Source organism: Megascapheus bottae, chromosome X, assembly GCF_031878675.1.
Source record: "Megascapheus bottae isolate mThoBot1 chromosome X, mThoBot2.hap1, whole genome shotgun sequence".
Lineage (NCBI taxonomy): Eukaryota > Metazoa > Chordata > Mammalia > Rodentia > Geomyidae > Megascapheus > Megascapheus bottae.
Genome location: NC_143547.1, coordinates 88,627,584 through 88,653,399, shown reverse-complemented (window position 1 = coordinate 88,653,399; position 25,816 = coordinate 88,627,584). Strand labels below are relative to the sequence as shown.

The following is a 25,816-nucleotide window of genomic DNA, read 5'->3' as shown; positions in this document are numbered from 1 at the left end:
ACTAATCTGTATTTTTTATTTGACAATTTTTAAAGATCGGCAAATAATTATTAAAAAATGGTAACCATTTTTGCATGAAGACTGTCCTAATTAATTTTTTCCTGTATAGCTATACAGCTAATCCATCTTTCCAGCTGAATTTATAATCTGTGTTTTATTTCAAAGTTGTTTCTGTACCCTGACTAATTGTATACAGTTTGGTAATGATTTAATCATAAAACATTCAGACTATGTTTCAGAATCTGGGAGAGCTAGCCTCTTTCACCATAGTTAGTTTTCATTATTCTTATCTATTTTACACATTTTCCCATATAGGTAAATTTTAAAACCATATTATCAAGACTTAAAAGAAAAACTTCAATAATGAAAAAAAAAGAATTTCACGTTCTTTTGTGCCTGGGCTGGTTTGAACCTTGATTCCTCAGATCTCAGCCTCCTGAGTAGCTGGGATTACAGGCATGAGCCACCGTGCCCAGCTTCACATTCACTTTTATGCTTACTTGCCCATACAACTTTACACAAGTACATGCATACATGCCTGAATTAGGTGGCAAAAAGAATCCTATTATTGGGCTGGGAGTTTGGCCTAGTGGTTAAGTGCTTGCCTAGCATGCACAAAGACCCTGGTTCGATTCCTTGGTACCACATATATAGAAAAAGCCGGAAGTGATGCTGAGGCTCAAGTGGTAGAGCTCTAGCCTTGAGAAAGTCCAAGGACAGTGCTCAGGCCCTGAGCTCAAGCCCAGGACTGGCAAAACAAAAGAATCCTATTACAACTGATTTGGGAAGGCTATATAGTTTTATAGTTCACAAGTTTGACTTAGAATTCTACAACCTAAATTAAGTAGTAAAATCAGTTAAGATTTCTAGGCAACTGTCCTCTCATCTATAAAATGGAAAATAATATTAAAGTCATTATTTCAGATGAGGTATGCAACATGCTTGTGGTATTACAAGCATTCAGTAAATAGAAACTGTCATTATTAGCCAATGGAATTCAAAAGAAATTTAGCACTGAGATACTAAAAGTAATTATTTTGATGTCTACTAAAAGCAAGATAATCTGACATTTGAGTAGACCCATTTTCCCTTAATACAAGTTCACATTCTAATACTCCTTAATGGAAATCAAATCAAATGTTTTAGGGAATTCTATGGTTCCAGGAGGCATCTCTAGGGCTATCTCTGACACTATGTCTAAGTAGTCATCATAGCATAAGTGTCTGCCACAGATAATTAGTCAAAGTGCTCCAGCAAGTTATTGTACCTTCGAATTATATTAGGAATGAACCGGCTTAGCAATGAAACTATTTTTTATCTTTTTACATGAAGCAATAAAAATTACAAATGAAAAATTTAATCTATACAAGTTACAGTCTCATAGCTACAAAGGAAAGATAGCATATCTAGGAAGAAGTATATAAGGGAGTTGTGACAATTCTGAATCTGTGGAAGTGTGAGAAAAATTATAGACAGTATCTACCGAACCTCCTCTGCTAGCACCTAGAGCAAGGGAAAAATTGGGTTTAAATAGAAAATGCTATATTTTGACAGTCATGTTGTGAACAAGAATAAATTCCATATCTTCTTATTCCAAAAGTAACGTGGCAAATGACAAGTAAATGAAAAAGAATACCAAGATGTTGCTATTTTAAAGGATGGCTAAAGGTTGATTTGAAACTTCTCTTTTCTTTTTGTTAAGGATGCAATGTTTTAAGATTTCGTTTCACATTGTCTTTGATAGGAGTGTGCCCTCTAGTGACTCCAGCAATGAGTTACAAGTGAACAGGCACCTTAAAATCAGAGCATATTAACTTGAGCAATTTCAATATTTTCTCTAAAGGCTGAAGATAATAATAAAAATGATTTATCTGGTTCTTATTTTTAAAATATCACCCTGCCTGGGAATATGACCAAACTACTTTATATGCACATATGAAAACAGAACTGTGCAAATGGACATTCTTTTAAGAGGAGGAAAAGGAGCTGAGGGAGAATGATGAGGAGGATAAGATTGATGGTGCTACATCGTATGCATACATGGAAATGTCAAAATAAAACTCCCGTATACAATTAATGTGTGCCAATAAAAATATTTGTAAAAATCATCCTTCCTTCAAAAGGTTTGCTTTATTTTGATAATTTTGTTTTTATTACTAAATAGATATAGCCAAAGTTAATATAGTTGAGTTAGTCTTTGTACTATGATAAATATGAATTACCTTTAATTGTGGAATATTTTTATTTTGTGATCTTGTAATCAGAAAAGTATAAGTAATTTTGTAAATAAGCACCTGTGAACACATAATCAGCTCTCTAGAACTGTGAAATTTTGCCAGGAGTACTTAAGGGTGTGTGTGTGTGTGTGTGTGTGTGTGTGTGTGTGTGTGTGTGTGTGTGTGTGCTGGTCCCAGTATTCAACTCAGGGCCTGTGCACAAGCCACAGCTCCACTTCCGGCTTTTTCCACAGTTAACTGGAGATAACAGTCCCATGGACTCTGCTGCCCAGGCTGGATTTGAAGTGCTGGCTTCAGACCACATGTGGCTGCCCCGCATACATTTTTGGTCTCTTCAATTCTTTGACTATATTTTAGTCATTGTTACATTCTTAGCATTCAGATGTGTTTGATATAGAGCAGTTTATTAGTTGTTGACTTATTAGATTGAAAGCATAAATACTAAGAGAGAAAGTGAAAGAGACAGCCCAAAACAGATATAAAAAGACAAGGCAGGAAGACATTTGACCTAATTAAAAAACTCATAATAATTATTTTTGTGGATCCCGGGGCTAGAACTTGGCCTGGTCGTTGTCCCTGAGCTCTTCAGCTCCAGGCTAGGACCCTATCCTAGAGTTAAGCCCCACTTCCCATTTTCTAGAGGTTAATTGGAGATAAGAGTTTCGGGTCCTTTTGTGCCCGGGCTGGCTTTGAACCTTGATCCTCAGATCTCAGCCTCCTGAGTAGCTAGGATTACAGGCGTGAGCCTGAATGGATGCAGAGCATTAAAGCAAGTGAAAATGTTTCACAGAACACAAATTTCGACAATTCCAACTTTATAATGATTATAAATAAACCTGTCAAATTTTGCTGGACATTAACCAGCATTTTTTTTTTGGTGGGGGTGAGGCAGTGCTGGGATTTGAAATCAAGTTTTGGGAACTATGTCTGAGCATATTTGCTCAAGAGTAGTGCCCTACCTGTTGATCCTCAGCTCCACTTTTGACGTTTTTTTAAAAAAAAATTTAATTGGCCATAACACTCTTACACACAAGGCACTGGTGGATCTCGGTTCAAAGTCATCCTGGGTATGAAAATCTGCGAGACTCTTATCTCCAACCACCAGAAAACCGGAAGTGGCACTGTTGCTTAAGTGGTAGAGCCCTATCTTTGTGTTGAAGAGCTCAGGGACAATGCCTAGTCCAAGAGGTCAAGCTCCAGGACCAAAAACAAACAAAAAGGGTATGACAGACTTTCCTGCCTGAGCTGGCTTTCAACTGCAATTCTCAGATTCAGCCTCCCACGTAGCTACCATTACAGGTGTGCACCACCAACTCCAAGCTCTTTCCTCACTTTGAAGCTGCTGAGTCTACCACGAGTACTTGGGGAGGCAATAGATCGCTGTTTCCTCCCTACTGCAGTCTACCTGACACTAATGGATGACACCGTTTATAGGGATGAACCCCTAAGGGTTGGGCAAAGTTGTTTGCCCATTGAGGGCGTTGCCTACGGGGTGACGCCCAGCCTTGGGGGTGTGGCCTCTCTAAGGCGTGGCCAACTACAGACAGCTGCTCAACAGCTTGGAACCTTGCATTATTATTACGTCAAGCATTACCCAGGTACTGAAAGCCTACCTGCTAGATCTGATCAGCTCCTGAAGCTGAAAGGTGGTCAGAAGAGGGAAGGAGCAACACCAGCTACAGTTGGCCTACCAGGGGCTGACAACCATGGAGCCAAACCACTATAATTATCAAGAAGCTGATCAAGCTCCTGTCCGTTCCCAGGCATCTACCAGCAATGTAAACAACAAAGAACAAAAACTGACTGTGAGTAGTGGTCTATTTATCTAATCCATTCCTCTACCTGTGGTTTGAGCCGGGGCTCCGGTGGCTCACTCCTTTAATTCTGTTAAGAAGGCTGAGATCTGAGGTTCATGGTTTGAAGCCAGCCTGGGCACCAAAGTCCATGAATCTCTTATCTCCAATTAAACACCAAAAAAGCTGTGGGTCAAGTGCTAGAGCTCTAGCCTTAAGCAAAGAAGTTCAGGGACACCCTAGGCCCTGAGTATAAGCCCCGGAATGACAAAAAAAACCACCTTGTTGTTCTAGTTGTTCATTTTTCTTTAATAACAGTAAATAATTACCGTAGGATTTTGAATATGTAGAGAAACACACAAATGTACACATAGATTTATGTGTGTGTTTATTTTACCCCAGATGTATTTATAGTGCTTTTTCCTGGCTCTAAAAGTGATTTCCCATACTTTTCAGGAAAACTAGATAAAATGAAACTTAACAATACAATTTGATAGGATAAATTCTTGGCAGTTAAATATCATTATTAGACCAGTATATTAATGACATACTGTGTGGTAATAGTTAATTTTTTACTCTGACAGGAGCCATATTACTAATTTAGGTATCAGTTTTCTAGTGGTACAGCTATTATATAAAAATATTGCCTTTAAATTATTGTCAAATGCACTAGGCTTAGTCCCATAGAATATTTTTGCTATTCTCTTCTCTGGAAAGGGTTATAATTGTTACAATTTGATAAGTATATATTTTTTGCATTTTGTGGATTGTATGCTTCTTAAAAAAACTGAATGACAGACATTTTCTTACTAGCTTAAAAATAGACTGAATGAAACTTTATCCAGAGAACAAGTTAAATGTTTAAGTTTTCGTTGGGAAGTTTAAGAAAAATTATGTAAGATTTGGTCCACTGTAGAATATTTTCTTGGAATATTTTAGCCTTTTTTTTTTGGTCAGTCGTGGGACCTGAACTCTGAACCTAGGCACTGTCCCTGAGCTCTTTATCTTAAGGTTAGCACTCTACCACTTGAGACATAGCGCCATTTTGGGTTTTCTGGTTAGCCTTTCTATTAAGGTAATAAATCAAATAACCAAGAGGAATCAGCTTTTTTAATGTGACTAGCCAGATGCTAGTGGCTCATGCCTTTAATCCTATCTACTCAGGAGGCTGAGATCTGAGGATCATGGTTCAAAGCCAGTCTGGGGAAGAAAAGTCCTGGAGACTATTATCTCCAACTAACCACCAGAAAATTGGCAGCGTTACTGTGGTTTAAAGTAGTAGAGTACTATCCTTGGGTAAAAAAGAAAAAAGAAAGTTCTAATACTCTAGTAGTTCTGCTCTTTCAGAGAACTACGGATCAAAACCTACAAAGACTAATTGGACAAAAGAAACATTGCAAAAGTTGTGATGCAGCACGTTTCCAAGATTGGCTTTTAGATGAAGGCACTCAAACAACTCCAAGTCAAGTCCGGATTTTAAGACGCAGGCATGTTTAAAATTGATACATATTTTTTATTAAAGAATTTATTAACATTGACTTTTACATCATATTTCAAATGACATGTTTAGCAAACAAGTATTCAAGAATGAAATCTCTATATACAATAACTGGCACTTAGATTTTAGAACAAAATTAAAATTAGCCTAAGGGTTTAAATGTCATAGATATATATTAATCTATGTAAAAAACATTATGTCTATAGAGTCATAGATTTTTATGTCTATGTAGTTGTGTTTATATTTCCAATACCATGTCCATAGCATTGTTACTCAAATATTGAGTCATCGCTCTTGTACTGTGTGGATCTAATAGCCACATATTAAGGATATCATGTACCTTTTGCTCCTTTGGTCTTGACTTGTCTACTCAACATGATTCGCTCTAGATTCATCCACTTCCCTGCAAATGCCATTATTTTATCTTGTCTGTAGGCTATGTAGAATTCGTATATATATATATGTATATATCACATATTTTGTATCCATTCATCTGCAGTAGGCCATCTGGATTGTTTCCATCACCTGACTATTGTGAATAGTGCAGAGATAAACATAGCTGAGCAGTTGTCCTTATCATTTCTTGGATTATGATGTTCAGAGTAGATGCCCAGAAGTGGTATGGCAGGATAGTAGGTAAGGTCAATTTTCAGTTCTTTAAGAAAACTCCGCAGTGCTTTCCAGAGTGGCTGAACTAGATTACAATTCCACTAGCACTGCAGTAGGGTTCCTTTTTCTCTACAACCCCGCGAACATCTGTCATTGTCTGAGTTCAAAATCTTGGCCATTCTTATTGGAGTAAGGTGGTATCTTAGGGTTGTTTTATATTAGCATTTCCTTTATGACCATGGATGATGAACATTTGCTCATATGCTTTTCTACCATTTTACTCTATTCTTTTGATAAGTCTCTTTTTAGTTCCCTTGCCCATTTAGAGAATGGTTTGTTGGGTTTGGGGGGGGGCTTTAGTTCCTTGAGTTCCCTGTAGATACTGGATATTAAGCATTTGTCTGATGTATTATTGGTAAATATCTTTTCCCAGTTGATTGGCTGTCTCTCCACTTTTGTGGCTATGCTTCTACCTGTGCAGAAACTTTATTTTTAGGTAGTCCCATTTATCAAGTCTCTCTCCAGTCTGTTGTGACCCTGGGAATCTTTTGCCTGTGCCTATGAGTTCCAGTGTCTCTGCTACTCTATCATGTAGCAGTTTCACGGTTTCTGGTGTGACATTGAGGTCTTTGATCCACTTTGAGTTAATGCTTGTGCATGGTGAAAGGCTAGGGTCAATTTTAATTTTTCTGCATGTGGCAGCCCAGTTTTGCCAGCACCAATAATTGAATAGACTGTTTGTTCCACTGTATATCTTTGGCTCCTTTGTCAAATACAAGTTGGCTATATGTATGTGATTCTATTTCTGAATCTTCTGTTCTGTTCCATTGATCTTCTCATCTATTTTTGTGCCAGTACCATGTGGTTTTTGTTATTATGGTTCTATAGTAGAGTTTGAAATCTGGTATTGTAATATCACGAGCAGTGCTCTTTTTGCCTAGAATTGTTTTGGCTATTCTAGGTCTTTCTTATTCCATATGAACCTTTGGATTATATCATCTATTTCAGGAAATGTATTTGGGATTTTGATGGGGATTGCATTGAATTTGTATATCAATTTTGGCAGCGTAGCCATTTTCACTGTGTTGATTCTCCCTAACCATGAGCATGGGATGTCTTTTCATTTCCTGTTGTCCTCTTTAATTTCTTTTGTTAGGCTTTTATAGTTTTCATTAAATAATTCCTTTACATCTTTGGTTAAGTTAATTCCTAAGTATTTTATTCTTTTGGGGGCTATTGCGAATGGGATCATTTTCTTGATTTGGCCTTCTGTTTGTGTATTGTTGGTGTACAAAAAGGCGTCCTTCTGAAGGTTAATTTTGTATCCTGCCACTTTGTTACAATGGTTTATTAATTCTAGGAGTTTGGGAGTAGACCTTATTGGGTCACTCAAGTAGAGGATCATGTCATCTGCGAATAGGGATAGTTTAATTTCTTCTTTCCCTATGTGGATCCCTTTGATGTCCTTCTCTGGCCTTATTGCTCTGGCTAAGTGTTCCAGCACTATATTGAAGAGAAGTGGAGAGAGTGGGCATCCCTGTCTAGTTCCTGATTTTAAGGTGAATGGTTCCAGTCTTTCACCATTTAGTATAATACTGGCTGTAGGTTTGTCATATACAGCTTTAATTATTTTAAGGAATTTACCTCTTATTCATATTTTTTCTAGTGCTTTCAACATGAATGGATGTTGTATTTTGTCAAATGCCTTCTCTGCATCCAGAGAAATTATCATATGATTCTTATCCTTAGCTCTATTGATGTAATGTTTTACATTGACTGGTTTGTGAATGTTAAACCAGCCTTGCATCTGTGGGATGAAGCCTACTTGATCGTAGTGAACAATTTTTTAAATTTGTTTCTGGATTCTGTTGGCTAGTATTTTATTGAGGAATTTTGCATCTATGTTCATTAGAGGGATAGGATAGGTCTGTAGTTTTCTTTTTTTGTTGGGTCTTTCCCTGGTTTGGGGATGAGAGTAATATTAGCTTCACAAAATGAGTTTGGTATTGCTCCTTCTGCTTCTATTTCTCGGAAGAGTTTCAAGAGAATAGGTGTTACTTCATCTTTAAACGTCTTGGTTGGCATTTCCCTGATTGCTTCCACAGTTTCATTGTATGAAATTGGATTGTTCAATTTGTTTACCTCTTCATTGTTCAATGTGGGCAGCCTATATTTATTTAAGAAATCATCCATTTCTACTATTTTTTCTTGTTTCTTTGAATATAGGCCCTGGTAGTACTTATTCATAATGGACTGAATGTCTTGGCTTTCGGTTGTGATTGTTCCCGTGGGGTCTATAATCTTGTTTGAGTCTCCCCTCTCCTTTTTTTGATTAATCTTGCCTGGGGTCTGTCTATTTTGTTGACTTTTTCAAAGAACCAACTTTTTGATTCGTTAGTTTTGTGTATAGTGGATCTTATTTCAATCTCTGATATTTCTGATTTTACTTTTGCTATTTCTGTCCTTCTAGTTGTTGTAGAATTAACTTTTTCTTGCTCCTCTAAGTGTTTCAATTTCTTTTTTAGGTTATTTACATGCTCTTCTTCTGCCTTTTTAATATGGGCTCCTAGTGCAATAAATATGCCCCTTAGAACTGCCTTTGCTGTGTCCCATAAATTCTTTTGTGATGTCTCTTGATTGTCATTACATTCAAGGAAGTTTTGAATTTCTTCTTTGATCTGATCTGTAACCCAGGAGTTATTCAGATGTGTGATGTTCAGCTTCCAAGTGTTTGAATGTTTTTGTTTGTTTGTTTGTTTGTTTGTTTTGGGGGGGCTCAGGGCTTGAAAACTGTCCTTGGACTTTCTCAAGGCTAGCACTCTTCCACTTGAGCCTCAGCACCACTTCCGGCTTTTTGATATGTATGTGGGGTACCGAGGAATCGAACCTGGGTCTTTAGGCATGCTAGGCAAGCACTCTACCACTATGCCAAACTCCCGGCCCCCATGTTTGAATGTTTTTTTAACTTTACTGCATTGTTCAGAACTAGTCTGACTCTACTGTGATCTGATAGAATTCATGGGATTGTATCAGTCCTCTTGTATCTGCTTAAGTTTTCTGTATGAACTATTATATGATCTATTTTGGAGTGTGTTCCATGTGCTGCTGAGAAAAATGTATAGTTTCACCGTTGGATGGAAGACTCTGTGTATATCTGTTAAGCCCAGCTGTGCCATGGTTTTGTTTAGGTCGGTGGTATCTTTGCTTAACTTTTGTTGAGTTGACCTGTCATTTGGTGAGAGTGGCGTATTGAAGTCTCCCACTATGATTGTGTTTGAGTCTATCTTGTTCTGTAATTCTAAAAGAGTTTGCCTGACATATTTGGGTGCTCCCATGTTGGGGGAGTAAATGTTTATAACTGTAATATTCTGAGTATGGATTGTACCCTTTACTAATATGTAGTGGCCGTGTTTATCTTTATGCACTGGTTTTACTGAGAAGTTAATTTTGTCGGAGATTAAGATTGCTACTCCTGCTTTTTTGCATGGTGCATTGGAGTGGAAAATTCATTTCCATCCTTTCACTTGGAATTTGTTTCTGTCTTTGGCAGAGAGGTGAGTCTCTTGGAGGCAACATATGGATGAGTCTTCTTAATCCACTCTGCTGCTCTGTGTCTTTTGATTGGATTGTTCAGCCCGTTCACATTTAGGGAAATTATGGAGAAGTGGTCAGTGTCCTTGGTCATGATTTATTTTTACTTCTAAGTTTCTTTCTCTCTCTTTTTTCCCCTTTTGTGTTTAGTGATTTATAGATAATTACTTCTTGATGGGTGTTCTTGATATTCTGCAATTTGTTCTTGATTATTTAATAACTTCGTAATGCTGGTTTAGTGTGCATGTATTCATACAGCTTCTCTTTGGAGTGAAACATTCTTGTTTCTCCCTCAAACGTAAATGCTAGTTTTGCTGGATATATCAGTCTGGGTTGGCAGTTGTTGGTCTTCAGGACATGAATGATGTTTTTCCAAGCTTTTCTTGCGTTTAGGGTTTGTGTGGAGAGGTCTGCATTTATTCTGATTTTTTCCGTTATAGTATAGCTCTTTCTTTGTTTTTGCAGCATTTAAAATCAGCTCCTTGGTATTCGGGTCTAGTGTTTTTACTATAATGTGTCTAGATGAGTTCCTTCCAGGATCTTGCCTGTTTGGAGTCCTGAAACCTTCGATAATGTGAGTAATTTCCCTTTTGAGGTTGGGGACGTTCTCTGCTATGATTTTGGTGAATAAGGGTTGCATTCCTTTATCAAGGTACTGTGCCCCTTCATCGATCCCTATTATACAAAGATTAGATTTGTTGGCTGCATCTGCCAGGTCATGGAGTTCTCTTTGGTGAATTGTGACTGCTTTCTCCAGATTGATGATTCTCTGTTCCAGCTCTTGCATTTTATCTTCCGTTCCTGATGTCCTATTCTCCATCTCAGTCAATCTGTGGCTTCATGAATCTATTTTTGTTTGGATTGTGGACACTGAGCTGCTCATGTCTGCTGAGAGGATATTAATCTTTACTTCCATTTCTCTTTTGAATTTGAGGAGCTCCTTGGTAATTTCCTGCTTATATTCCTGGAATTGTTTTTGTAACTCTGCTTTAATCTCTTTAGTCATGTCCACAATCATCTCCTTGAATAGAGTCATATTTCGTGTCTCTTCAGATGTCATTTCTTGGGATGGTGACATCTCTCTCATCCATACACTCTTGTTTCCTTTTGGGGTTTGTGTGGGACTTTGATTATTTATATATGTTGTAATTTGTCGTTGCGCTTTCTGAGGCATCGAGGACTGTTGTAGGTTCGCTCTGTGGTTGTTGGTGGCAGTCTTCGTTTGAGACTGGCGGTTCAGGGAATCTGTGTATACGTGTGGTTCTCAGCCAAATTAGTTCCGCTGCTGACTAGGTCAGAGTTTGCAGCTTTTATGGGTGTCCAGCCTGTTCCCAGAAGCAACGCTAGCTCTCAGCCCAACCAGTGGCTCCACAGTGGGCCGTAGGATTGAGTTGTGCACTTCAGTCTCAGTTAGCCCGGCACATGGCTAGATTTCTTGCCCTGTTCCCTGGGGCAGGGTCCAGCCAAGGGCCTGGGGTTTGGGAATTTCTGGGAGCTCTCAGCTAAACCAGTCGGATTGGTTTCTGCCCTTTTCCCAGGGGCGGGGCCTAGCCAGATGTGGGCTCTGAGGGCGGAGCCACACCTTTCTGGTTCACAGAGAGAAAGCTCAGCCCCTGCTGGTCTGCCCTTCAGTTCCCTGCTGTGTTTCAGTGCTTTGGTGACTCGGTGGGGGGCCCCTTGGTGCTGTCTTGCTGGAGAGTCCCAGCAGGAGGGCACCACACTTAGGTTTGGGTCAGTTAGATGCTGGCTAGTTGACTCCCGCCCACCCCACCACTGTTGGAAGGCAGGGTCTCAGCGCCCCTCAGTCTCTAGTTTCAGTGGCCTGGGAGAGGAGGCTGTAGGTGGGAGCAGGGACACCTCCCCCCTTTTGGTGGGGTGCTGGGTCTTTGTGCCCGCCTGTCAGTCTCCAGTTAATGTCCTGGGGGAGAGGGCTGTTGGGGGAAAGGACAGGATTCTGGATTCCTTGCCCCCCTGTACTTGCCAGTCTTTCTTGCATAGGGTGGAGGAGTCTGGGTTAATTTCTGTAGCTCACCACCAGCTCTGCTTTCCCTTTGGGTTTGGGGATCTCGCTGGGCTACTTACTGATGGTGTTAGATGTGAGTTGCTCTGTGGTGTTGGAGGTTGTTTGCCTCCCCTCTGGTCTCCACCGCCGTCTGTGCTGTCTGCGCCCAGTCTGTGTGGGTTTGGGTTTCTGCGTCTGGATTCCTCTGCTTGCTGGCGTTACTGGAGTTCGGGGCTTCCTGGCCTGGCCCAGCACCCTCCGCTGCAGCTTTCACAGCTTGGAGCCGGTGGCAAGGGGTGGGGAACGGGTCCTCACGTTTCGGATTCTTTGAGATCGGTGGATATAAGCTTTATCTGGATTTCTTTTCCAGTTTGAGTATTTCTCCATTGCTTCTTAAATTTGTTGTTGTGGATTTCTTTTTTTTTTTTTTGCCAGTGCTAAGCTTGGGCTCAGGGTCTGAGCACTGTCCTTGGACTTTCTCAAAGCTAGAGCTCTACCACTTGAGCCTCAGCACCACTTCCAGCTTTCTTCTATGTATGTGGTACCGAGGAATCGAACCGGGTCTTCGTGTATGCTAGGCAAGCACTCTACCACTAGGCCAAACTCCTGGCCCCGGTTGTGGATTTATTAAGGTAGTTGGCTCATGGGATTCCCTGATTCTCTCTTTTTGTAGGAGAGATGTAGACTGGGTCCTTATTGTCTCCGCGCTATCTTCTGACTCTGATACATAATTTTTAAAACACACTGTAGCACCCCCAAAAGCTGCGACAATATCACAAAACACTAACATATAATGAGTAAAATGCTAAGTATAATTTAAGCCTTTTATGCTCTTCAACATGGAGAATAAGGAAGGTAAATCAAGAGGTTACAGGGACTGGGAACTATAGTAGCAAAGCTAGAGAGGAAAGTTTCCATCTGAGAAATGGAGCCAAAGCAGTAAGCAAAAGTGACACTTGAAGGAGAAATCCAAAATACAAGCAAGTAATCTTGGAAAAATCTGCTACATAGTAGGAGAAGAATAACAAAGGGGAATTTAAAGAAGTTACTTTAAGGTCAAAGTAAGAGAGTTATGATTTTATCTGAGGCTAATGTAAGCATATGTCATTACCTATTATGTTCTTTCAGCTACCACTACATATTACTCTTCAGACATCAGTTCTATCCTTCTGAAGATGAAGGGATGAGTTATAGTCCCTTCTTTCCCTTTATCAGAAGTTGAGGCCATCTCCAATTGCCCAGCCTGTATAATCCATGTATTCACCTCATGGTGTGACATAATGAATATTCATCTACCAGAATCCTAGACTCATTGTTTTCAGGCCTCTTCATGTGAGAAATTATTCAATTATTTTTAAGGGCATTCTAACCTGGAGTTTTTTTAAAGCTCTATCTTTGGAAAATTGTGTTCTCAAAAATTAAGAATAATTTCTGTGTGAAATGCTTTTTGGCATTGTCTGAGCCACAGGAATAGGGAATTGTACAACTGTGACTAAAAAAATTAATAAAACTAAGAAAAATGGGCATGAATTGGGGGTTGGTCAGACTAGTTTGAATGCCCATTAATAACCCTTAGTTGCCTATAATATAGGGTAGAGGGAATCACAAAACTAATTGGGTCATTTGGGAATATCATGAAAAGGGGCCGGGAGCTTAGCCTAGTGGTAGAGTACTCACCTAATATTTGCAAAGCCTTGGGTTCAATTCCTCGGTACCACATACATAGAAAAAGGCAGAAGTAGTGCTGTGGCTCAAGTTGCAGAGCACTAGCCTTGAGCAAAAAGTGACCAAACACAGGGCCCAGGCTCTGAGTTCAAGCCCCAGGACTGACAAAATAAAAATTTAAAACAAAAGTAAAATAAATAAATAAAAGAGGTGACAGTGATCAAGATGCATATTTTATAAAATGAAATGTTGAATTGAAACCCCTTTTATAGAACTGCTTAAAGATGCTAAAAGAGGCCTGAAGTTTGGGTTAGTGGTAGAGTGCTTTCCTAGCATACAGGAAAACCCAGGTTCAATTCCTCAGTACTACATACATACAAAATGCCAGAAATGGTGCTGTGGATCAAGTGGTAGAGCTCTAGCCTTGAGAAAGTCCAAGGACAGTGCTCAGGCCCCAAGTTCAAGTCAGGAAAGGCAAAAAAAGATAATAAAAATAAACAACTTGAAGGAAATTTCCAATTAACCTTCATATTTAATTTTACTCTTCCTAGATATTTAGCTATGCTTTACAACGAATTGGACAAAATGAATGAAGTACCAGAAAGAAGGAGCATATTATATATGAAGAAAGATCAAGAACACCTAGACTGTCCAAGAAACAAACGAGCACTGTTTAAACAAATTGAGGAGGTGATGACAGATTTTAAATATCAGAAGGAAATTTAATATGGTAGATTTATTCATAAATACTTTTAATACTCTATTACCTAAAGATATTTCAGTCCAAAATGCAAACCATTGTTAATACTTTATCCCAACAATCAGATAGCTATATAGCAGAAGCTAAATAGCCCTTACATTACAGTCATACTTCACCTACTCTTCAAAGTTTTTGTTTGTTTGGTTTTTGCCTGGGGCTTGAATTAAGGCCCTGAGCATTGTCCTTGGGCTTTTTTTCTCAAGGCTATTGTTCTGCCACTTTAGCCACACCATTACTTCCAGCTTTTTTCTATGTATATGGTACTGAGCAATCGAACCTGGGTCTTTGTGCATTCTAGGCAATCACTCTACCATTAGTCCAAACTCCCAGCCCTCTTTAAAGTTTTTTAATTGTAGTGAAAAAATAACCCCAAATTTAGGCAAGGCAATTGTTTACATGTTAAAACAAACTAAAAAAGTAGTAAATTGTATATGGTGTGTTCTCTGAGTGTAAAAGAAAAAATCCTCCTAGTATGTTTTTTGGCGGAAAGAGTATCTTGAGTCTTGAACTCAGGATGTGGGAGCTATTCCAGAGCTTTTTTGTTCAAGGATAGCACTCTAACACTTTGTACCACACCTCCAGTTCCAGTTTTCTGGTGGTTAATTGGGGAAAAGAATCTCAGACTTTCTTGCCAGGGCTGGATTTGAAATATGACCCTCAGATCTCAGACTCCTGATTAGCTAGGATTACAGGTGGGACTTTTCAGCACCCAGTCTAGTATGCTTTTAAATCCATATTTTGTCCCGTCTGGCGGGACGTCAACTAGGGCCAAGAACCTAGAGGGAGGAATGAAAGGGACAGGAGACACGAAGAAGGCAGCAAGACAAGCATTCTGATCAAGCTGCGAATTTTATTTTCACACAGGATTTTATATGCCTCTTGAGGAGAGGCAAGAGGGGGTTGGGGTACTGCTCAGGGTAGGAGGTCAGGTGGTAGGATGTTTACATATCAATACAAGCAGGCATGAGTTGCTTAGTGACCTTAGGGCAAGGAACTATGCAGGCACATTCTTACGCTAAGAATTCAGGGAGGGGGAGAATGTCTCCGACAATATTTGAGGGAAGCTTTTTCTTGAATAAGCAAAAATCCCAAAATAATTTCTTTCCTGTGGCCTTTTATTGCTTCCACCAACATATTCCCCATAACATGCAGAAAAGGAAGCACATTCAAAAGACAATGTAAATCATTGTCTTAATTAAAATATTTCTCAGAGCAGGGCACTGATGGCTCATGTATGTAGCCCTAGCTACTCAGGAAGGTGAGATATGAAGACTGTGGTTCAAAGTCAACCCAGGCAGGGAAGTCTCCGAGACTCTTATCTCCAATTAACTACCAAAAATCCAGAAATAGAGCTCTGGCTCAAGTGGTAGGACATGAACCTTGAGCACAAAAGCTCAGGAACAGCATTCAAGCCTTGAGTTCAAGCCCCAGAACCTGCACAAAAATATTTTAAGTAAATATGACTTATTCACTGAACTTGCAAGATTTAGGGCAGATGACAGGATTAAAAAGGTCCTGTGAATAATCTTCCAATATTACATATCAAAATATAATATTTTAATATACAAATTGAATTAAATTACATATATTGAATGGATTAAAATATTAAAGCCCATAGATTTTCTTTTATACTTAAACTGGCTTTTAATAGGCTAGTTATTTGCTCTATTTAAAAAGTTTTATGGGGCCGGGAGTTTGGCCTAGTGGTAGAGTGCTTGCCTAGCCTACACAAAGACCCAGATTCGATTCCTCAGTACCACATACATAGAAAAAAAGTTGAAAGTGGTGCTGTGGCTCAAGTGGTAGAGTTCTAGCCTTGAGAAAGCCCAAGGACAGTGTTCAGGCCCTGAGCTCAAGCCTAGGACTGGCAAAAAAAATTTTTATGAAAGAGAGCTATGATGACCACTGTAGCAATGTGTTCCTTAGGAATGGAAGAAGAAGGATATGGTCATTTTGAACAAGATTAGGGAGGACATTAGAAGAGAAAAAAAACTTGAAGAACAGCGGAAACTCCAAAAAGAACTGAATCAAAAGGTAGGTAAGCTTTTACTTGGGCTATTTGAGGAAAAGCTTTTGTCACATTTGCTACTTTTAGAATGTGAATTGTCAAAAGCATCCTAAATCTACAACAGTAATTATTTTTGAGAGACCTGGTCTGGCTTGAATTTTTACTTCAAGGACTGGCCTAAAATATAAACTATCTCCAAAAAGTGACAAAATTAAAATTATTGCCAGGCATCGGTGCTCATGCCCGTAATCCCAGCTTCTGAGGAAGATGAGATCTGAGAATCATGGATCGAAGCCCGTCCAGGCAGGAAAGTCCCTGTGAGAGTCTTATCTCCCATTACCCACTCAAAAAGTGTATGTGGAACACTTATTCGAAGTGGTAAAATGCTACCCTTGAACAAAAGAGAATAGGACAGTGCCCAGGCCCTGAGTTCAAGATTCACAACTGACAAACAAACAAAACTTAGGTATTATGGGGATTTTGGTTTTACATTTCTAGTGACAATTAGGTATTTTATACTTCAAATACATTAACTATGTTTATAAATATTTTTAAAATATTTTAGAAATTAGCATTTCAACAGAAAAAGAAAGCTTACTATTCAAAAAAGACCCAAAGCAGAGAATCTAAAAGACAAGCAACAGCAGAGACAAAAGGAAAAAATGAACAAGGTAAGAGAGAAACAATAAAAGACAATGGAGCTAAGTGAAAGATGCATATCTATCCATTAAATATGAGTGTTTTTGTAAAACCACTTTAAGCATACTTGACAAAGGCACAAAGCCCTTGCCCAAAGTAAGTTTTAAGAGCTCATACAATCTTTGCCAGACACTCTGCAAGGTACTTCCTACTTAAAGAACTAATTGTAAATGACTTACATACATCTCTATGGGTACATGTGATACACATTATAGTAATAACAAATTCATTGCTCTTATAAAGTGGTTTATACATTGAGTTTTAAAAGGAGACAACAAGAAACAGTATGCAAAACAGTTAAGAAGGAGGCACAGGGAGACAGAAAAAAGTGAGGCGTATAGCTAATATTTAGCAAACAAAATTACAAAACAATCAAAAATAGGAAGGAGGAGGGAAGGAAGATGCAGGATACCTGTGGCTCTCACCTATAATCCTAACAACTAAAGAGGCTGAGATCTGAGGATTGCAGTCTGAAGCCATCTTGGTCAGGAAAGTTGATGAAACATTTATCTTTAACACCAAAAAAGCCAGAAGTGGATCTGTGCCTCAAGTGGTAGAGTGATAGCCTTGAACAGAAAAGTTCAATGACAGTACCTAAGCCCAGATTTCAAGCCCCAGGACCTGCACAAAGAAAGGAAGGAAGGGAAATTGTTTAATTAAATCTTTCTTTCCAGTCCTGGGGCTTGAATTCCAGGCCTGGGTATTGTCCTTGAGCTTTCTCAAGGCTAGCCTTCTACTACTTAAGCTATAGTACCACTTCCAGTTTTTTCTATGAATGTGGTATGGAAGAATCAAATCCAGGGTTTCATGCGTGCTAGGCAAGCCCTCTACTATGCGAGGCCACACTCCTAGTCCCCAGAAGAAACGTTTAAAAAAAGGAAACAGCATGAAAAATTACATAAAATAGACTGAGACAAAGAGAAATAACTAAGACATAGAAAAAAGAAGATAGTATGCAAAATACAGAGAACAAGCTAGTGAGAAAAAGATTAAAAGGGTTGTGGACATAAAAAAACAGAAGTCATTAATATTACAAAAAGCAAGAAATAGGGGGAAATGGTAAGAACAAAAAGCAATAAATAAGGAAATAGGAAAGATGGTACGAAAAGAAAGAATAAAATGAAGAGACAATAAATGTGAAAATATTTGAGCAGAAGCAGAAGAGGAGAACATAGCATTCATAATTAGCTCTGAATAAGAAAGGAAGGACAATGGAAAAAAAGAAACTAGAAACAAAAAGTTGAGTGGAGGGTGGAAGAATAAGAACAACACAGCTATAATGAGTCACAGAAGGAAACCCAAGAACTTAAGAAATAGGAGCCAAGCCAGGTGCTGGTGGCTCACGTCTATAATCCTAGCTACTCAAGAGGCTGAGACCTGAGGATCACAGTTCAAAGCCAGCCCAGGCAGGAAAGTCCATGAGACACATATCCAATTAACCACCAGAAAACCAGAAGCGATGCTGTGGCTCAAGGTGGTAGAGCACTAGCCTTGAACTGAAGAGTACATGGACAGTGCCCAAGCCCTATGACAGGGAGAGAGAGAGAAAGAGAGAGAGCGAGAGAGAGAGAGAGAGAGAGAGAGAGAGAGAGAGAGAGAGAGAGAGAGAGAGAGAGAGAGAGGGAGGGAGGGAGGGAGGGAGGGAGAGACAGAGGAGTGCCAATAAGCTGAGAGAGAATAAAGGAGGAAGGGACAGGGAAAATGGAAGGTAAATGTTAAAAGGGAAAGAGGAACGGAGGTACAGAAAGAGGAATAGCTAGAATGAGGATGGGAAGTGAAAAAGGTCATGAAAGCAGGTGGGCAAAGAAGAGGCAAATCATAGGATCAAGCTACAGAGAATTGGAGGGAGGGGAGGAAGCCAAAATAATAAGAGGCAAGAAGTGTAAAAAAAAAAAAAAGGAGGGAAGAGAAGAAGCAATGAGGAAGGGAAGGAAGTAGAGGCCAAGAAAGGAAAGATAAAGGGAAGAGAGGGGAGAGAAGATAGGATAATGAAAAATAAAAGTATTTTAAAAGGAATGAGGAATAAAATGACATAGAATACATTATGAAAAACAGGAAAAGAAATTTAAAATTTAGTAAAAAATAAATATGAATGATAGAATAAACTTTTTAAAATCTGCAGGAAGTAACAAAGTTCTTTTAATAGAAAGTTAAAAGAAAAATAAAATTCAAGAAGAGGAACCAATAAGAAACAAAAAGCACATGTAAATTGAATTGAAAGGAAGGAGAACAAAAGGATAAAAGGTAGAATAAGGAAACAACAGAAAAGGAAAATGAGGCATACGAAAGTAAAAGAGAAAAAGAGGAAAATTATGAAAGTGAAAAGGAAACAAGGAAAAATACAGACAGAATATAGGGATATAGGGGCAGGACATAGGGAAAGGAGGGGAGAAAAGAAAGGACAGGAGAGAGAAGAGAGAAGACGATAACAAAAGAATTTAAAAGTAGTCTGATGTATAATTGAGAAATGAGCGAATACACACAGTTGAAGACAGAAAGAGAAAGAAGTGGGAGCAAATTAAAGAAAGTGAACACGTGCCCCTAAATATAATGAAATTAACTTTAAAATGGCTCAAAAAAAAGAAAAAAGAAATATTAATATTTGAAAGGACAGTTTAAAAACAAGTTTATAGGAAATTATAATGCTTTTGCAGGGAGAGACACATAAATCAGATAGCTAGAAAGATACACAACTTAACAGTTGGTGGTTTGTTGTTTTGTGTTTTATAAGTATGTATCTTAGAGAGTGAAAGAGAGAGATTTTTTTGAGACAGAGTTAGAAATAGAAAAGGGAAAGAACTTGGAGCCTGAGGTGAGGGCAAGACCCAAAGTAATTAGAGTATCAAGAGTATTTGAAGTTAAAAATTAAGGGGAAAAGTTAGGCACTGGTGGTTGGCTCACACCTATAATCCTAACTACTAATGAAGCTGTGATCTCAGGATCACAGTTCAAAGCCAGCCCAGGTAAGACAGTCTAATCTTAGCTATATTCAGGAGACTGAAATCTGAAGGTCAAGGTTCACAGCCAGCCAGGGCAGGAAAGTGAGAATTTTATCTCCAATTAACCACCAAAAAAAGCTGGAGGTGGAATGAATGAGGAGGCTGGTGCCTCTTGCCTGGGATGCTAGGTCCCATCAGCTCTTTTCTTTTCCCACCACTGACATCTGTTCACTTCTACTTCTAGTAGCCAAGTTTCAGTTAGACATCTGACATTGTGGTCACTTCAAATCCTTTTGCAAGAGCAGATAGACCTGAACTTAAGTTCTCAGTATTACAGAGGTGGCAGAAGACAGGACACCTATTTCATATATGAAATTGACTTATGCTATTTATGTACCATCATGCATACACTGGAACATGCATCTTGCAAACTCAGTGAAAATCTAATTAGCACACAGGCAATTTAGAATCCTTTCTTTTTTCTATTTAAATGGCTAAAAACAAGCTGTGTGGTCTCAGGATGTGGCTCAGTAGTAGAGCACTTGTCTCGCATATGCAAAGCCCTGGGTTCCATCTCCAGGACTGAAAAACTCCAAACAGGAACTGTAATTGCCTTTTCTCCAGATGTGGTCTCTGTATGGAATTGCTTCTTCCGGGCTGTGAAGTGCAATTAAGAATCATCATTGCCCTCTGGCCTGGAGTATCTTTGATACAACCAATACTCTGGTCTACACCCTATACAGAGAAAAAAAAAGACCTGTTCTCTTTGAGCAGAATGAAGTTTTTCTATTCTCCTCAAAGATAGTTCTATTTAGAGCTGAATTATTGCTTTAAGTACACAGAATACTACAAATGTCATCATCGTTTATTCTCATTACATCTTTCTATCCTGTCTCTTAATCTTGGCCCTATTGAAGTTTAGAGCCCCATAATCCTTTGTTTGTGGGAAGCATAGTGTGTGTGTGTGTCTGTGTGTGTGTGTGTGTGTGTGTGCGTGTGTGTGTGTGTGTGTGTGTGCTTGTGTTTGTATGTGTGTATTACAATGTTTAGTACCATCCATGACCTCTACTAATGGCAGAACCATCCTGCTTCATTTGTGGCGATCAGTAATATATGCAGATGTTTCCCTATAGCCACTGGACTACAAAATTCTCTCCACTGGGAACCCTTTGTCTGTCCTTTCCAATTCTTCCCACAGCCATATATAGAGACTGATTGATGATTCTCCTCTTAACATAAGTAGTCTGACCTGAGGTAATTTGTCATCACTATTGGTAAAAATATGTATTTTTTGTTGGTTTCTTTTAAGCTTCTACTTCAAATGCAAAGAGTAAGTGTTACATCACCAATGACCAGAAGACCTATCAAGGATACCCGGAAACAAAACGTAATTGATTATGATTAGATATTAGAAATTTATGGAAATACTGAATTTGATACTAATCTCTCCTGTTTATAATGCAGACAAATCATCTGTCCTCTTCTACCAAATGATAGATTTAGGATAATACTTATGTCTGTTGTCCCCTGAATTAGACCTCCTAATTACTCAAGTAGTGTTATTCTCTCCAGACTCCCATATTTTGCAGCAGACAACCCTCCCAACATAGTTTCAAACCCAGATATGTGTCCCTACACTTTCTCATCTCACTCCTCCCAATCTCGTCTTTACTTTGCTCTTTCCATTAAGATGCTGAAGGAATTCTTCAGTCTACTCCTCATTAGCTACTACTGCCAGTAGTTCTGCCTGTTAGAGAGCTTTCTTGTTTTTGTTTTTGTTTTTGTTTTTGTTCATGAGTGGTGCCAGTCTTAGGGCTTCAACTCAGAGCCTGAGCAGTCTTCCCTTAGCTTTTTTTTTTTTTTTTTTTTTTTTGCTCAAGGCAAGCACTCTAACACATGAACCACAGCACCACTTCAGGCCTTCTCTGTTTGTGTGGTGTCAGGCCTTCTCTGTTTGTGTGGTGCTGAGCAATCAAATTAGGCAAGCACATGCCAGGCAAGCATTCTACCACTAAGCTACATTCCCAGCCCCTCCTAGGGAACTTTGTAAATGCATCTCCTTTGTTCTACAGAAGGAATGAGCCATTGCTCCCTGGAGGTGCCATTGATGGTTCTATTATCTCTGGCCTTAGAAGCATCATAAGAAACAAGATATCATTGTTCTTTCTCAGAATCCCAGCCTTTTTTAGCTTTGAGAATTTTAAACTTACAGTAACTTACATCACTTCAGTGGCAGAAGGAAATTGATTTGGCAACTTTTTTTTGCCAGTCCTGGGGCTTGAACTCAGGGCCTGAGCACTGTCCTTGGGCTTTCTCAAGGCTAGCACTCCACCACTTGACCCACGGTACCACTTCCAGCTTTCTCTATGTATGTAGTATTGAGGAATCCAACCTGGGTCTTTGTGCATGCTAGGCAAGCACTCTACCACTAGGCCAAACTCCTGGCTCCATTTGTCACATTTTTTGTGCTGATTCTAGGGCTTCAACTCAGGACGTGTATGCTGTACACAAGCATTTTGGCTCAAGGCTGGTGCTCTACCACTTAAGCCATATCTCCATTTCCATCATGTTGACAATTTTCTGGAGATAAGAGTGTCACAGACTTTCCTGCCCTGCTGGCTTCAAACTGTGATCCTCAGATCTCAGCCTCCTGAGTTTGTAGGATTACAGGCATTATGCACTGGCACCTGGCTATTTGCCTCTTTTTGTTTTCTGCAGCACTGAAGTGTTACCTATTCTTGTTTCCCTGCTCTTTCAGCAAAGCTCACCCGAGTAGTTCCTGTTGTCATTTTACCATTTCAGTTTACTTCTCAACACACATAGAACCGATATTATTTAACATGTAAAAGTGTTCTTTCCTTTTGCTTATGAACTCTCTCATTGAACTTCTAACTTGCCCCTAGATTCCATGGCCAAATAGCTCAGACTTTCTTGGGGTTTCCCTGTCTTTCTACTTCTTTACTAAGGCCAGATCCAAGAAGTGGCCTGTGATCGTATTCCTTTAAGGGTTGACCACATGTTCATCACATAGCAAATTACTAGAAATGCATATTCTTAGGCCTCACCAGAGGCCTACTGACTTAGAACCTTCATCTTAACAAAATTTCCAGGTACTTCCTATTCATGTTAAAAAGTGGGAAAACAATGGACTTCATGAAGACAGGGTGTGTAGATCAAATACCCTCTGACTCCATCTTCAGAGACGCCTCATGTCTCCATTCTGAAAGCCCTTGGCCTGTTGTCATTCATTGTTGAAAGACTCATACTCTGGTCTTCCCTTAGCTTAGTAGAGCCCTCTGTCTTTCCCATCCCCTTCTAATTCTGTATGGCTGCCCCCATAGCACAATTCCTTCTCTCCCTCCTCCCCAAGAGTGTCTACACTTGGAATGCTCCTAAGTGACATTCAGTACTGTCTGGGCCATGTCTATTTCCTAAGAATGGCTTCAGAAAGCAAAGCCTCTGAATCTTTCTATGCCTAACTACCCAATACTGCAAAGTTGCTAGAATTTGCTGTAGGTGAGAATGAGGCACGGGTGGGAGGTAACCTATAGTTCTAACCATAGCAGAACAATAGTTCATTTGCTTTACCTCATTGGTGTTACTTATCTAAAGTAACCAAAGCCCAAAGTAAGGCAGACAAAAAAAAATCTAATTTTGTTTTTCTTTTTTTTTTTTTTTGCTGGTCCTGGGACTTGAAATCTGTCCATGAACTCCTTTTGCTCAAGGCTACCACTGGAGCCACAGTGCCACTTCTGGCTTTTTCTGTAATTAATTAGAGTTAAGAATCTCAGGGACTTCCCTGCCTGGATTGGCTTTGAACTGTGATCCTCAGATCTCAGCCTCCTGACTAGCTAGCATTACACGCAAGAGCCATCGGTGCCCAGTGCCAATTTATTTCTTTGCTCTCTAGACTTTCCCATCGTGCTTTCATCTTCCCACCACCTCTGCACTAGTAAATGAATGGCATTCCTTTAACAACGTTACCTAAGTCATAGCTCCCTCTTTCTCATCCAAAAATAACTTTTAGGTGTGAGCAAGTGTATCTCTAGTACACTTAGATGTATTAGCTTTCTGCTACTCTGACAAAAAAAATATCTGAAGTGAACAGCCTTAAAAGATAGCAGATTTATTTTCCCTTGAGATTTCAGAGATCATAGTGTACATTGGCCCCATTTCTTTGAGTGTGTGGTGACAAAGTACATCATGGCAGAAATGTGTAGGCAAACAGTTTGTCATAGCCAGGAAGCAAAATAAGAGGAGGGGTCCTGGCCTCTCATTGACATGTCCCCAGTGATCTTACATCCTCTGACTCATTCCCATGCACTAAAATTTCCACCACCTTCCAATAGTGCCATTCGTTAGGGACCAAGTGTTTTCAACTCATGAGCTTCTGGGGACCAGACATGGTGGAAGGATTTTCTAAGTTTTCCTTAAGCAAGATCTTAATGATAATTCTAGCAAACCACACCTCACCAGCCTGGCTATCTTGCTGCATCATCCTATTTTGTCACTACAGATGCAAAATATTACCTTGGAATTTATTGTGGCATTCTTCATGTTGCGAATTCTAATCTTCTCACCACTAGCCCTACCCCCAAACAATATGCACATATAAACTAAGTCAAAGAGCACATAAGAAATCACAAGGAAGCACATTATATGAAATATTGAGGCAATAACCCTGTGGTATGATGGCTAATACATGTTGCCATGCACTAAAAGCAAGCACAGGAAATATGGGTCTCAAGACCTACATCTTGAAGGCATGCTCATTGTAAAAAGACATAAAACAGAAAACATACAATCTATATGAGAGAATATCTGCAGGTGTCTTTCTATAGATAATAAATACCATAAAAATGGGGAAAAGGCATGAGCATTTTATTGTAGAAGACATCCACAAATGGCATATAAACACATGTAAAGCTGATAGTCATTGTTATCAGGAAATCCAAATTAAACCAAAATGTGAAACCCTGTTCACATTCACCAGTGGCTTAAATTTAACTATTCATATTATTTACACAGACATGGAACAATTATAATTCCTCCACACTATTGGTGGGAATGTGAGATATTATAAATATTGTAGAAGAGTTTGGTACATTTAAGTTAAACTTACATCTACCATATGATCTAGCATTTTAAAACTGGACATGTGCCTTGAAAAAGTAAACATATATGTATGTATATATATATATCCCTTTTCATATTTGTATATCAGTGTTCATCACAGCATTATTTATAACCACCCAAATTTTGAAATAATAATACTCTTCAATTGGTAAATGCATAAAGTGGCACATGCCTGACTTAGTTCATAGAAATAAAAAAAAGTTATTTTAATACAGACACCACAAGCAAGAAATCTCAAAATAATACTCAATGAAAGCAGCCAATCCAAAAAAAAGGGCTCATACTATTTTCTTCCATTTATATAAAGTTTCTGAGAGTGGGAAATAACTTTAGGCAGTAGCATCAGTGGTTTCCTGGGAGAGGGGTAAATTCTAAGGCATAACAAGAAACGCTTTGACAGTGATAAGAAAATTTGTCATCCTGATTGTGACAAGAGAATTTATCTTGATTGTGGGGATTATTTCATGAGCTTATTATGCATATGTCAAAACTGAACATGACTTACATTTTGAATATTGAGAGTACATTGTACTTTAATTACAACTCCAAAAGTTGTTCTAAAATTGTATCGTTTCCCTTTGATTTGTTTCTAGGATCCATTCCACCAATTAAAGGTAGCACCAATACTGCTCTTAAAAAATCACCAGGCTTCTTGACATTTCCATATATATCGGCTTCACAGAATAATACCAGAGAACTACAGGTAGAATATTATGTTTCAGTTGTTTTGTATTGGTCATTAATTTGTGTAGACAGACTTTATCTCTATCGATAGGTCCTTTCATTGGTTTGGTACTGACTGATTGGAGATAATGTGATCCTACATTAAGATCTTAGCTTTCTCCCTGATAAAGAAGGTGCTAGGTCAACTTCATGCTC

The 25,816-nt window shown here is 39.0% G+C and overlaps 1 protein-coding gene across 1 annotated transcript; it reads left to right on the top strand.

Annotated features, from left to right (window-relative positions):
- The first annotated feature begins 3,846 nt into the window (after positions 1-3,846).
- Positions 3,847-25,712, top strand: LOC150041518 (uncharacterized). The gene is made up of 7 exons (XM_090327168.1): positions 3,847-4,042; positions 5,378-5,517; positions 13,947-14,085; positions 16,082-16,189; positions 16,729-16,834; positions 21,111-21,188; positions 25,531-25,712. Exons 1-7 carry the CDS (start codon positions 3,944-3,946, stop codon positions 25,710-25,712), a joined length of 852 nt encoding a protein of 283 aa, XP_090183294.1. The 5' UTR covers positions 3,847-3,943.
- The last annotated feature ends 104 nt before the right edge of the window (positions 25,713-25,816 follow it).